The sequence below is a fragment of the Cyprinus carpio genome, chromosome B20 (assembly GCF_018340385.1).
Source record: "Cyprinus carpio isolate SPL01 chromosome B20, ASM1834038v1, whole genome shotgun sequence".
Classification (NCBI taxonomy): Eukaryota; Metazoa; Chordata; class Actinopteri; order Cypriniformes; family Cyprinidae; genus Cyprinus; species Cyprinus carpio.
Genome location: NC_056616.1, coordinates 24,494,102 through 24,506,096, shown reverse-complemented (window position 1 = coordinate 24,506,096; position 11,995 = coordinate 24,494,102). Strand labels below are relative to the sequence as shown.

The 11,995-nt window shown below is 35.6% G+C and overlaps 1 protein-coding gene across 10 annotated transcripts; it reads right to left on the bottom strand.

Annotated features, from left to right (window-relative positions):
- On the bottom strand, positions 1-11,868 carry eef1db (eukaryotic translation elongation factor 1 delta b (guanine nucleotide exchange protein)). Of its 10 annotated transcripts, none has more exons than XM_042746239.1 (10): positions 11,716-11,846; positions 10,807-10,856; positions 8,696-9,531; positions 7,147-7,261; positions 6,955-7,026; positions 5,910-5,981; positions 4,562-4,646; positions 2,697-3,001; positions 183-377; positions 1-103 (listed from the first exon to the last, which is right to left on the bottom strand). In XM_042746239.1, exons 3-10 carry the CDS (start codon positions 9,526-9,528, stop codon positions 65-67), a joined length of 1,716 nt encoding a protein of 571 aa, XP_042602173.1. In that variant the 5' UTR covers positions 9,529-9,531; positions 10,807-10,856; positions 11,716-11,846; the 3' UTR covers positions 1-64. The 10 variants fall into 10 exon arrangements, with proteins under 10 accessions (XP_042602173.1, XP_042602171.1, XP_042602175.1 ...); XM_042746237.1 differs by having other exon boundaries at positions 6,955-7,032; positions 11,716-11,807; XM_042746241.1 differs by lacking the exon at positions 5,910-5,981 and having other exon boundaries at positions 11,716-11,837.
- Positions 11,869-11,995: the final 127 nt, after the last annotated feature.

Genomic DNA, 11,995 nt, shown 5'->3' with positions numbered 1-11,995 from the left:
TACATCTGAGCGCTTTTATTAACGGATGTTCATCCAGCTGCATGTGAGTGTTTGTGTGTGTGTGTTAGATCTTGTTGAACGCCGCAACATCCACACTCTGAACCTGCAACACAAAACACACACGTCAAGCTCTGGCTGACACTTGAAGAATGAAGCGCTCAGTTTATGGAGACGTTACTCACGTAGTCCTCAAACTTGGTGATCTCCTCCTCCAGGAAGTCTGTTCCCACCTTGTCGTCCTCCACCACGCAGTTGATCTGCAGTTTCTTGATGCCGTAACCCACAGGAACCAGTTTGGAGGCTCCCCACAGCAACCCGTCCACCTGCACCGACCGCACACACTCCTCCAGCTTGGCCATGTCCGTCTCGTCGTCCCACTGCGAACGCCAGGAAAAAAACTGTTTAAAAACTGTTTAAAAGTCATTTTAAAAGGTTTTAAGGTAATTCAGTCTATCAGACAAATGGATAGACTTTAATGCGGTTGCTAGGGTATTACGAATGGATGCTTAGTGGTTGCTAGGGCGTTCTCTGCGATTGCAAAGGTGCTGTTAGGATTTTCTGGGTGGTTGCTAGGTTGTTCTACATGGTTGCTAGGCAATTGCTAAGGTGTTCTGAGTGGTCGTTAGGGCGTTGCTAGGAGTTTTGGGTGGTTGCTAGATAGCAGCTTGGATATTCTGGATGTTGCTAGGGAATTGCTGGAGGGGTTCTGATGGTTGTTAGGTGGTCGCTATGGTGCTCTAGATAGACGCTAGGCAGTTTCTACGTGGTTGCTAGGTTAGTTTAAGCAATTAAAATAAAGCTGAAGTAAAACAAACATAAAATAAAAAACTACACTTAAATGAAAATGAGAAATAAGTTGAAAGTGAAGTCTTTAAAAAAATGACTAAGAGCTAAAACTGAAAAGAAAAAAAAGAGATGAAACTAAATTAAAATAAAAGATCAAACTAAAACTAAAAGTTTTAATTGAAAATACAAAAATAAAAGTGATTTGAAAATATGAATAAATGCTAAAAAATATTAAGAAATACCAAATTATTGGTGCTGAAATAAAACTGATTGCGTGATTAACGTGGTTGCTAGAGTGGTTACAGGTATCTGTTAGGTTATTTCTATGTGGTTGCTATGCGGTTGCTAGGGTGTTCCAGGTAGCTGTTAGATTGCTTCTCTGTAGTTGCTATGCGGTTGCTAGGGTGTTCCAGGTAGCTGTTAGATTGCTTCTCTGTAGTTGCTATGCGGTTGCTAGGGTGTTCCAGGTAGCTGTTAGATTGCTTCTCTGTAGTTGCTATGCGGTTGCTAGGGTGTTTCTGGTAGCTGTTAGATTGCTTCTCTGTAGTTGCTATGCGGTTGCTAGGGTGTTCCAGGTAGCTGTTAGATTGCTTCTCTGTAGTTGCTATGCGGTTGCTAAGGTGTTTCAGGTAGCTGTTTGATTGTTTTTTCTGTAGCTGATATGTGGTTGCTAGGGTCTTCCAGGTAACTGTTAGATTGCTTCTCTCTAGTTGTAATGCGGTTGCTAGGGTGTTCCAGGAAACTGTTAGATTGCTTCCCTCTAGATATTATGCGGTTGCTAGGGTGTTTCTGGTAGCTGTTAGATTGTTTCTCTGTAGCTGTTATGCGGTTGCTAGGGTGTTTCTGGTAACCGTTAGATTGCTTCTCTCTAGTTGTTATGCGGTTGCTAGGGTGTTCCAGGTAGCTGTTAGATTGCTTCTCTGTAGTTGCTATGCGGTTGCTAGGGTGTTCCAGGTAGCTGTTAGATTGCTTCTCTGTAGTTGCTATGCGGTTGCTAGGGTGTTCCAGGTAGCTGTTAGATTGCTTCTCTGTAGTTGCTATGCGGTTGCTAGGGTGTTCCAGGTAGCTGTTAGATTGCTTCTCTGTAGTTGCTATGCGGTTGCTAGGGTGTTTCAGGTAGTTGTTAGATTGCTTCTCTGTAGTTGCTATGCGGTTGCTAGGGTCTTCCAGGTAACTGTTAGATTGCTTCTCTGTAGTTGCTATGCGGTTGCTAGGGTGTTCCAGGTAGCTGTTAGATTGCTTCTCTCTAGCTGCTATGCGGTTGCTAGGGTGTTCCAGGAAACTGTTAGATTGCTTCCCTCTAGATATTATGCGGTTGCTAGGGTGTTTCTGGTAGCTGTTAGATTGTTTCTCTGTAGCTGTTATGCGGTTGCTAGGGTCTTCCAGGTAACTGTTAGATTGCTTCTCTCTAGTTGTTATGCGGTTGCTAGGGTGTTCCAGGTAGCTGTTAGATTATTTCTCTGTAGTCGCTATGCGGTTGCTAGGGTGTTCCAGGTAACTGTTAGATTGCTTCTCTCTAGTTGTTATGCGGTTGCTAGGGTGTTCCAGGTAGCTGTTAGATTGCTTCTCTGTAGTCGCTATGCGGTTGCTAGGGTGTACCAGGTATCTGTTATGTTGTTTCTCTTTAGTTGCTATGCGGCTGCTTGGGTGTTCAAGGTAGTTGTTAGATTGCTTCTCTGTAGTTGATATGCGGTTGCTAGGGTGTTCCAAGTAGCTATTAGGTTGTTTCTATGTGGTTGCTAAGCGGTTGCTAGGGTGTTCCAGGTAGCCGTTAGGTTGTTTCTATATGGATGCTATGCAGTTACTAGTGTATTCAGGATGGTTGTCTGTTTATTTGGGGGAAAAGACAATGCAACAAACACGAAACGAAACAAAAAACATAACGTGTATTCCCTGCTGCAGACACTTACCGGTTTGACGTCTAACAGGATGGAAGATTTAGCGATGAGGGCGGGTTTTTTGGCCTTTTTGGCTGCGTATTCCTGCAGCCGCTGCTCCTTCAGTCTCTCGGCCTCCTCGTCCACCTCTTCATCGCTGCCGAACAGATCAATCTCGTCCTCATCCTCATCTTCCTCCTCCTGTTTCGCCGGAGCGGGCGGGGCTTTCTGAGGAGCGGTGGGAGCGGTGCCGTTAACGGTTGGCGCTGTTGTCCGCTTCTCCAGTGCTGACACGCGACTCTCCACCTTACTGAGAGCAGAACGCAGCTCCTGCACCACTAGAAACACAACCAGAGCAACTAAGGAAGTGCTTGCAGAAGATTAGGCAAGATGTAAATACATGACAGCTCATATGTAAATATTATGACATCACTGCTGTTCAGTTTTAATGATGAATATGCTGTTATTTTTCCGGATATCCAAGTAAATATTAGATAAATTTTTTTATATGAGGTTTGCTACAACTAAATCCAATGCATGGTATTGAGAGAAATAAAGACAGAATAGATGCTTAATGCATGTAAAAAATATTATCGTTAACTAAAAAAAAAAAAAAAAAAATTAATTCTTATTTTTTAATTACAAAATATATATATAAAAAAAAATCAGGTGAAAAAAAATTTACTGAAAAAGAAATTATGTAAATGTAATTAAGTTGAAGCACTACAATTAACTAAACCAAAACTGAAATAAAAACAAATTAAACCTAAATAGTAATATTTAAAAATAACAAAAAATAAATAACTAAATAAATAAACTTACAAAAAATTACACAAATTAAAATGAAAACTGAAAATAAAAGCCAACTTAAATATTTTTAAATGTTTTAAAAAAATTACAAAAGCTTATACTTAAATTAAATTGGAAGCTGAAAATAAATAATTCAAAACAATACAAATTTTAATAGTATATAAATAAACAATAATAGTAATAACAATAACAAAAATTTTATAAAAGCACCTAGTAAAACTACTAAAATTTAAAAATAAAATTACATTAAAAAGTGAAAAACGTTAATTAAAAAAACTGATAAAAAGTATAATATTATATAAATAAAAACAATAATAGCAATAAAACAATGATAAAGAACAATAATAAAAATAAAATTGTATAAATGAGCACAGTAAAATGACTAAATATTAAACTAAAACGAAAAAAAAAAAAAAAAAAAAAAAAAAAACTAATTCAAAATACTAACAAAACCTACAATAGTATATAAACATTACACTGTATGTAAACAAATGAACTATTTATTTTTGTTTACAATTTGGATTAGTACCGTTCTGTTGAAATCTGAATACTGAATAGTTATCTAGTCTTCTAATGCTTCTTTTCCAAACGTTGTTCATTCATTCTTTCTCAAAATGACCAAAAGTGAAATCAGAACGCGAATTGCGTTTGTTAAATTCTTTCTGCCTTTCCATCCTGACACAAATGAAAATTAGGGCTGTCAAATGATTAATCACGATTAATCACATCCAAAATAAAAGTTTTGTTTACATAATATATGTGTGTATACTGTGTATATTTATTATGTATATATAAATACACACACATGCATGTATATATTTAAGAAGAATATGTTATGTTTATATATTAAATATATTTATATATAATATAAAATATAAGAATATAAATATATAAACGTATATACATGTAAATATTTTCTAAATATATAATTTATGTGTGTGTATTTATATATATATACATAATAAATATACCCTGTACACATACATATATTATGTAAACAAAACTTTTATTTTGGATGTGATTAATCGTGATTAATCATTTGACAGCCCTAATGAAAACGCAACTCTATGAGAATCTGTTAAACACACCTTTGTGTAGACTCTGGTTCTCCAGCTCCAGGTCCTTCATGCGTGCCGCGAGCTCCCCGTAATCAGCAGCGCCGCCTCCGCCGCTCTAAACACACACACACACACACACACACACACACACACACACACACACACACACACACACACACCAGAGTTCCCATCAGCCCCTGCTCTGATACACAACCGTCCAGTGAGAGAATCAGATCTACTTACAACTACATACTGTACTCCACACACCAACCAAACACACAACTACAGTCTGTTACGACACTAACTGCTACACTATTTTAATGTACCACACGACACACAACATAGATTTTGCCATTTTGTCAGAGCATGCAGCTTTTAGACATGTTTTGATTTTATATTTGAAGTTGGTTCAGTTAAGTTGAATTAGTTTCTGTGAATCACTTTAAAATGATTCAAAACTGCTTTAAAAAATTCAGTAATTCATTTGCACCATTTTCCATTTAATCCCTAAAAGTTTCAATAATTTTTCAACACATTCGCATGTTTATGGTTCTCTGATGTTGTTTATTGGTCACATGACTAATTCAATATTTTAGCTATTTTTTGTGTTTTATTTTGATTGTTTCTATGATTTAAGTAATTATTAGGTAATCAAAAAATATTTATTATATTTCTTATATTAAATACATAAAATATGTATTTTTTTGTGTTTTATTTTGATTGGGTTTTTTAATTATTTATTTAGATTTTTATTATGTAGGATTAAATTATTAGTTGTTGATTTACTAACAATCTCCAGTTAAGAACTATTGGTGTGTATACATTAAAAAGTAAAAAGTTAAAATAAATAAATAAATAATCTTTTTTTTTTCTTATTTTTGATGATTATTTTAATTAGATTTATTTTTTACAATTTAAAAAACATAATATTTATGAATACATAAATATAGTACAGTCTGTAATATCATACAAACCAGGGTTATTAGAGTTAAAACTCATTAGGTGTTAAACAGTAACTGAAATAAAATAAAATATATATAAATTTTTTTTATTTATTTTATTTCAGCATTTATCATTTTAAGTTTAATGTGTACTGAAATGTTGTATGACAAAAATAAAAAAAAACCTAATAAAAAAAATACAACCTATTATATTATTGCAATGACACTAAAACAGCACTGATACAAACCTCACAACAAAGATGCAAGTGTTTGCTCTCGTTTATGGTCTCGTTTCACAGCAGAGACATTAACAACAAATGCATGCATCACAGATTTCTTCTAAAACTTTCTAAAACATGCACGCAAGCATGCACAATGATCACGCGCTGGCCGACTCGAGCGTGAGCTGCTTTAGTGTGCGTCACACACACACTTACAGGAGACGAGTGGTGGGAGGGGTTTGATATTTTAGGGGCGGAGCCTCTACTTGGCTGCAAGGTAGTCTTCAGCTACAGGAGAGATCATTTATGAGGAAAGTGCAGATGAAGGAAGAGAACAGATGATTTAAGAGAGAAGAGCTGGGCTCTGTTCTAAAACCTAAGAGAGCACATCAGAGACACACTCACAACACTCTCTGCCTCTGTAGACAGCACACAGAAAGACCACTCACTAGGGTTTAAGAACAAGGGTACAGCTGCACGATTAATTAAAATAAAAACACTAATAAACTGGCTGGTGTCAAGAAAACAAAAGCATTCTGGGCTTTTTTTGTGTTCTTCTGCCAAAATAAAACCTTAATGGTTTGAAAACATATGAAAATAAATTAAAAATAAAAATTTTAAGACAGGCAAAATCTATATTGTAATTGCACAGCTGCTTTACAGTAAAATAAAAATATTATTATTATAAATATTTTTATTATGTTTTCTTAAATACTCCATTTTTAATTTTACAGTGAATAACAATAGTTGTATTTCTTATTTTAATAGTTTTACTAGTAGTTTTACAACAGCAACAATAATAATGATATTAATAAAAATTACTGATATGCATTCACAAATGTTTGGGAAGATTGTGCATATTTTTATTTTAATATTTTTTATTTAGTAACGACCGATAACAACATTACTATATTTCTGGACAGCCATTTTTTCCATTGTGATACAGTTGTACTGTAAAATAAAATTAACATCACTATTTTATTTTTCTCAACTTTAGGGTTAGTGTGAGTGAAATAATATTTGTATAATAATTTTGTAACAACCACCACGTTACTTTTATACAGTCATACTTATATATATAACTATAATTTTTTGTTCAAATTGTACAAAACCTTCAAACCTGTAGCTTTTCAGAAAATAAAATCATAATAAATACATAAATAACACGGCAATCCGATTTTGTCCCAGAAATCGTGCAGCCCTAGAAGAGCGCTAGACTGCACAGTTCAGAGAGTAATGGTAGGGTTTTTGCTCGACTCACCCCAGCGAGAGATTTCTGGATGTTTTCTCGAGCTCTTGCGATGTCCTGAAGGATGCTGTTAGCTCCAGTGTCCTGAGACGAGAGACAGGTTTAGAATGAACCTACTGATCTTTAAAAGTACCGCGTGGAACAGTTGTATTAGCACACATGCTGTAAATACTGATGCAATAGTTCAAGTGATATATTTATTACTTGTTTGGGCTGCGTGGGACCATTCATCCGCTCGTAAAATTGCCGCTCTGCTTCATCGTAACGTGGCTTATCGAACCAGATCCTCTCCTGCGCCAAACACTCTGCTGCAGTCATCCTGTAAAACACACAGGAGAGCTGTAACAACCTCATAAACAAACGTCTTCAGTGAACTCATAAAGGTCTGGATGTGATTTACTATCTGTTTGTTCCTTGATGAAAATGAAAGGATGTTTCAAACTACGGTGCACAGCAGTACTGGGGAGTGAATTTATATGCTAATGGTTATTATTATATTTAAATAAAGCTAAAAAATTGTTAGTTGAAATAAAATGTACTTATTTTATTTTAGTTATTTGCCAAGGCAACATTTCTCATTTTCATTAAGTTTAACTTGGTGTACTAAAATAACAAAATTAAATAATAAATAAAAGTGGAATAAATAAAAAAATTAAAATGTATAAAAACTATATGGACATGCAAAACTAAAAAAATTTTTTTTTTAATTACTAATTTCAAATGAAAACTTTTTTTTTCTGAAAAAACAATGGTTTATCATTTGAAAAAATGAAAATAAAAATAAGCTTATTGAAAAACTTTTACTGTAAAATGAATTATATTATTTCACAATTTTACAGTGAAATAATAGTTCTTTTAATATTTTTATTTACCAGCAACATTAATTTTTATTTGCATTATTAATTTTAATAATTTTCTTTCAGATACCTGCTAAAACAACATTGCTCATTTTATTTTAGTTAAACTTGATGTACTAAAATAACAAAAACTAAGAAATTAATAAAAAAAAAGATTTAAAAAACTACATGATATAAAAAAAACAATTAAACCAATTAAGACAAATAAAAAACAAACAAACAACAAAATGACTAAAATGAAAAATACATAAAAATAAAAGCTCAGTGGTTAAACATTTGAAAATGAAAATAAAATAAATTAATTCAAAGTTAATAAAAACTATAATATTATCTCAGTGAAACTAAAACAAGTTACTCCCCAAAACTGGTGCATACTACAATAATACTACAAATAATATACATATGTTAATGCAACCGTGCAAAAATAACAACAACCAAACAAATGAAGAAACCCAAACGATACAAAACTGAATTCAGACAAATGACTCTTCCAAGCCAACACAACGGACAAACACAGCAAGAATGAACGTGTAGAAAGAGACCAAAGAAAAACAAAAAAAAATGGCATGAGAAAAATGTGCGATGACTTGAAGATGGAGCACAAAAGAAACAGAAAAAGTTGTTAACGGTTTGCATGTGAATGCAATGCATGAAACTAAAGTGATAATTCACCAATTCTGTCATTCACTGACTTCTATGTCGTTCCAAACCTGCGTGACTCACTTTTCGCCATAAAACACTTTGCGATTCATGATAGGTTCAAGAAACAGAAGTAATGCAGGTTTGGAGCAACAGGACTGATAAAATGACAGAACTTTAATTCAATGGTGAACAAACTAATAATCTACAGTGTCAGTGTGTGAGGAAAGTGTATTTTCTCGAGTACTGAGTCATACTTCTGCTTCTGGCTAGAACGGTTTATAGTTGTTTTGACGGATCTCGCCGCAGCTCCTTCATAGAAACGAGTCTCCGCCTCCGCATAGCGACTGTGATCTAGCCACACCCTCTCGCTGTCGGCATGCAGGAAATAGCAGCGAGCCGCTCCCTGATTGGTGGTGATGTCATTGGATTCCCGTCGATCGCAAACCACAGGTTTTTTTCCCGCGTTATTTCGCCGTTTGGAGTTGGACTCATCGCCGCTGGTTTCCGGGTTCCTCGGTGGTGAGCTCCGGCCGTACAGGTTCTGATAGAAAGTCGCCTCGGCTTTATCAAAAAGAGGTTTTTGTAGCCACACCCCCATTGGAGGCGGTGGCAAGGAAGGGAGGCCGTTGATTGGCCTGGAAGCCGGTGTGGGCGGAGTCGGGGTTTGCGATTGGTAGCCCTCGTCGCAGTTGGCGGGCTGCAGTTGGAGAGATCTCGGTTGGTTGGGAACGCAGCCCACAAACTTGCTCTCGGCTTGGTCAAAGTTGGGTTTATTCACCCACACAGCTTGAACGACGTGATGACAAGCCTCTTGCTCTCCATGCCGGCAGGTGTCTTGCTTGTTTCTTGCGGAAGAACTCGCAGAAGCGGTCGTGCCGTTTTGCTGCTGCAATAGTCGTACGTAATAAAGACTCTCCGCACTTTCGTACGCGAGGCGGTCGAACCACACCGTCGAACACTCCGATCGCAAACCCTCCAGCGTCGCGCTGGACAAACACCCCTCGCTGCCTGCGTTGGTTTGGTCCGGCTGCCGTTCAGAAGAACTGGACTGATTCGAAGAAGAACTCCTATGGCTTCTGTTGCGCATTTTCTTGTGTCCAGAAATACAGAGGTAGAAGAGGATTAATAAATAAACAAAAAAAGAGGAAAGGGAGAGTGACAGGGAACTGGAGAATTATTCACACAGCAGTACGATAACATAAAACATGAAGTGTGTAAACTGTAGGGTTGCAAAAAGGTGGAAAATTTCCAGTAAATTTCGGAAACATTCCAGAAATTTTCGAAACTTTTCAGGATTTTTTTGAAACATGCCAGGGATTTTTTTGAAAGTTTCCGGAAATGTACCCCTTTGCAAGCAACCCTAGTAAACTGTATGTTGCGATATACATATCAATTATTTGTTTAAGCGCAAAATACGCCTTAGTTAAACAAGTTAACGATTTACATTGACGCAGCAACTTAAAAGTGGTGCAAGATGCTGAAAAACAAAGCATATTTTAAAATGCAATACTGAAGACGGATTCATTACAATATATAATAAAATTATATACAATATATAATAAAAATAATGCTGCTTTTATGGATGCAGACGATGAAATTAGAGACTTTTCAGATAGATTTTTAGCATAGTCCATAGTCCAAAGAATACTGTTAGCATTTAACAAAAATTTTAATCGCTTAATAAAACGGGTATTTGTATGGAAGCTTATTTCCGTCACCTTATAAAAATGTAAAAAATGTAATTGAAGATTTTTCTCACAATCCAGACTTTCGTCTCACATGCGCGAGTTATACAATTCACAATTACAAATATAGAACACGCAATTTTTAATTTTTTTCTCTTCAGAATTAATTTTACAACTCACAATTACTAACTTTCCATTGCGATTCTAATTAGTCTGAATTGGTGGAAATAAGTGTCTATGTTGAGAAACCTGTTTGGAGACAATCATTATTCGATTTCATTTTTATGCATTTTAGCTGTTCATCTGCATGGCAAATTTGTGAAAACAGAAATGTAATGCATTTCTATACAAAGTGACATCAACGACTGGCCTGGTATACGTAATACAGTGTTTTAAGTCATTTAGGTGGATCCATGGGAACAGGGCGGGATCATTTTGACAATGTTGGAAAGGAAAAACTTTCCAGTTTTTAGTACGTCGTTGTCATGCAACGTTCAGTAAAAATTACACACTTCAGCTTTAAAGACAGACATGGTTGCATTAGATTTCAACATGAAATACATTGCACTTTACAAAGACGTTGAGCAGAAATTGCGATGAAGAAAAGAAAGGACAATCAAATTCAGAATGGACAACACACACACAAATGGGTCAAATAACATAAACATGTCCAAACTCACCTTCAGCAAACACGAAAAGCGATCAAACAAACAATATGTAGCTGAACGTTCTTCTCATCCAATCGAAGGCAAGCAATAAACCATAAAATGCAATTAAGTATTTATGTTTATATTGAATCTCACAGAATGAAAGGACTTCATTATACATACCCTCACAAAGATGCATCATGGTGAAAACATGGTACAATGATAGTATCTGATAGTAATACTATGGTTACGAATGATTATCATAGTATATATCCAAAAAAAATATGGTATTATCATGGTGCCATGTGTACAATAGTATTTCTTTGCTAGTCTAACATGATTATGATTAAGGTTGCTTAACTTACATGATAATTTACCAATCAGGCTAATGTGACTGAAAATAATTCACTGTTATGAGTAACTTATCAGTATTATCATCACTTTTAGTGCCATGATGGTCAAGATCAGCAAATCTGAAGTGCAGTATGAGAAAAAGGAGATTTTTTTTGCCTAATCACTCATTTTGTTGATTCAGAAACGAAATAAGGCGTTATCTAGAGATCATAAAATCAATAAATCTGTATAAATCTCCGGTTTAATACAAGATCATCCGATTAAACATGGGAATGCGTCATTATTCATGATAATCTGGACTTCCTGCACATGAGGTGTCAGGCCCATCAAACAACACACTGGATATTATACAAATTAAACGTATTTTCATTATGACAGTGAGTGTAACAAAAGCACGAGCTTTCCGTCATGTATCGATGACGGATTTATTATTCTTATATTAATAAATAAACATATGAAAGACGTCTAACCGGCTTTTCAGCACGATAAACACCACGTACATTTACAGCACAGCATTATTTATTAATTTAAACCCAGAAAAACCTTAAATGAGCATGAGCCACCTCATTTTCGCACACAAATACTCACTTTAATGGATTTATTTGGCGTTGAATGAATCGCTCGCTACTGCTCGCCGCGCGCTCCTGGAACAGAAGGAGCGAGCGAGAGCCGCGCGAACCATTCCCTCTCAAGAGCGGGGGAGATCACTGCTTAAAAACCGCCAGAAAACCACCAAACATTACCCTGAGGCGGCTTAAGTGTGTTTAAGTAAGTTTCGTATTTGTACACATACAGACACATACACACAACTGTGCTACAGAAGTGTGTGTATGTCTTTACGCAATCACATTTTTTCCACATGGTACAT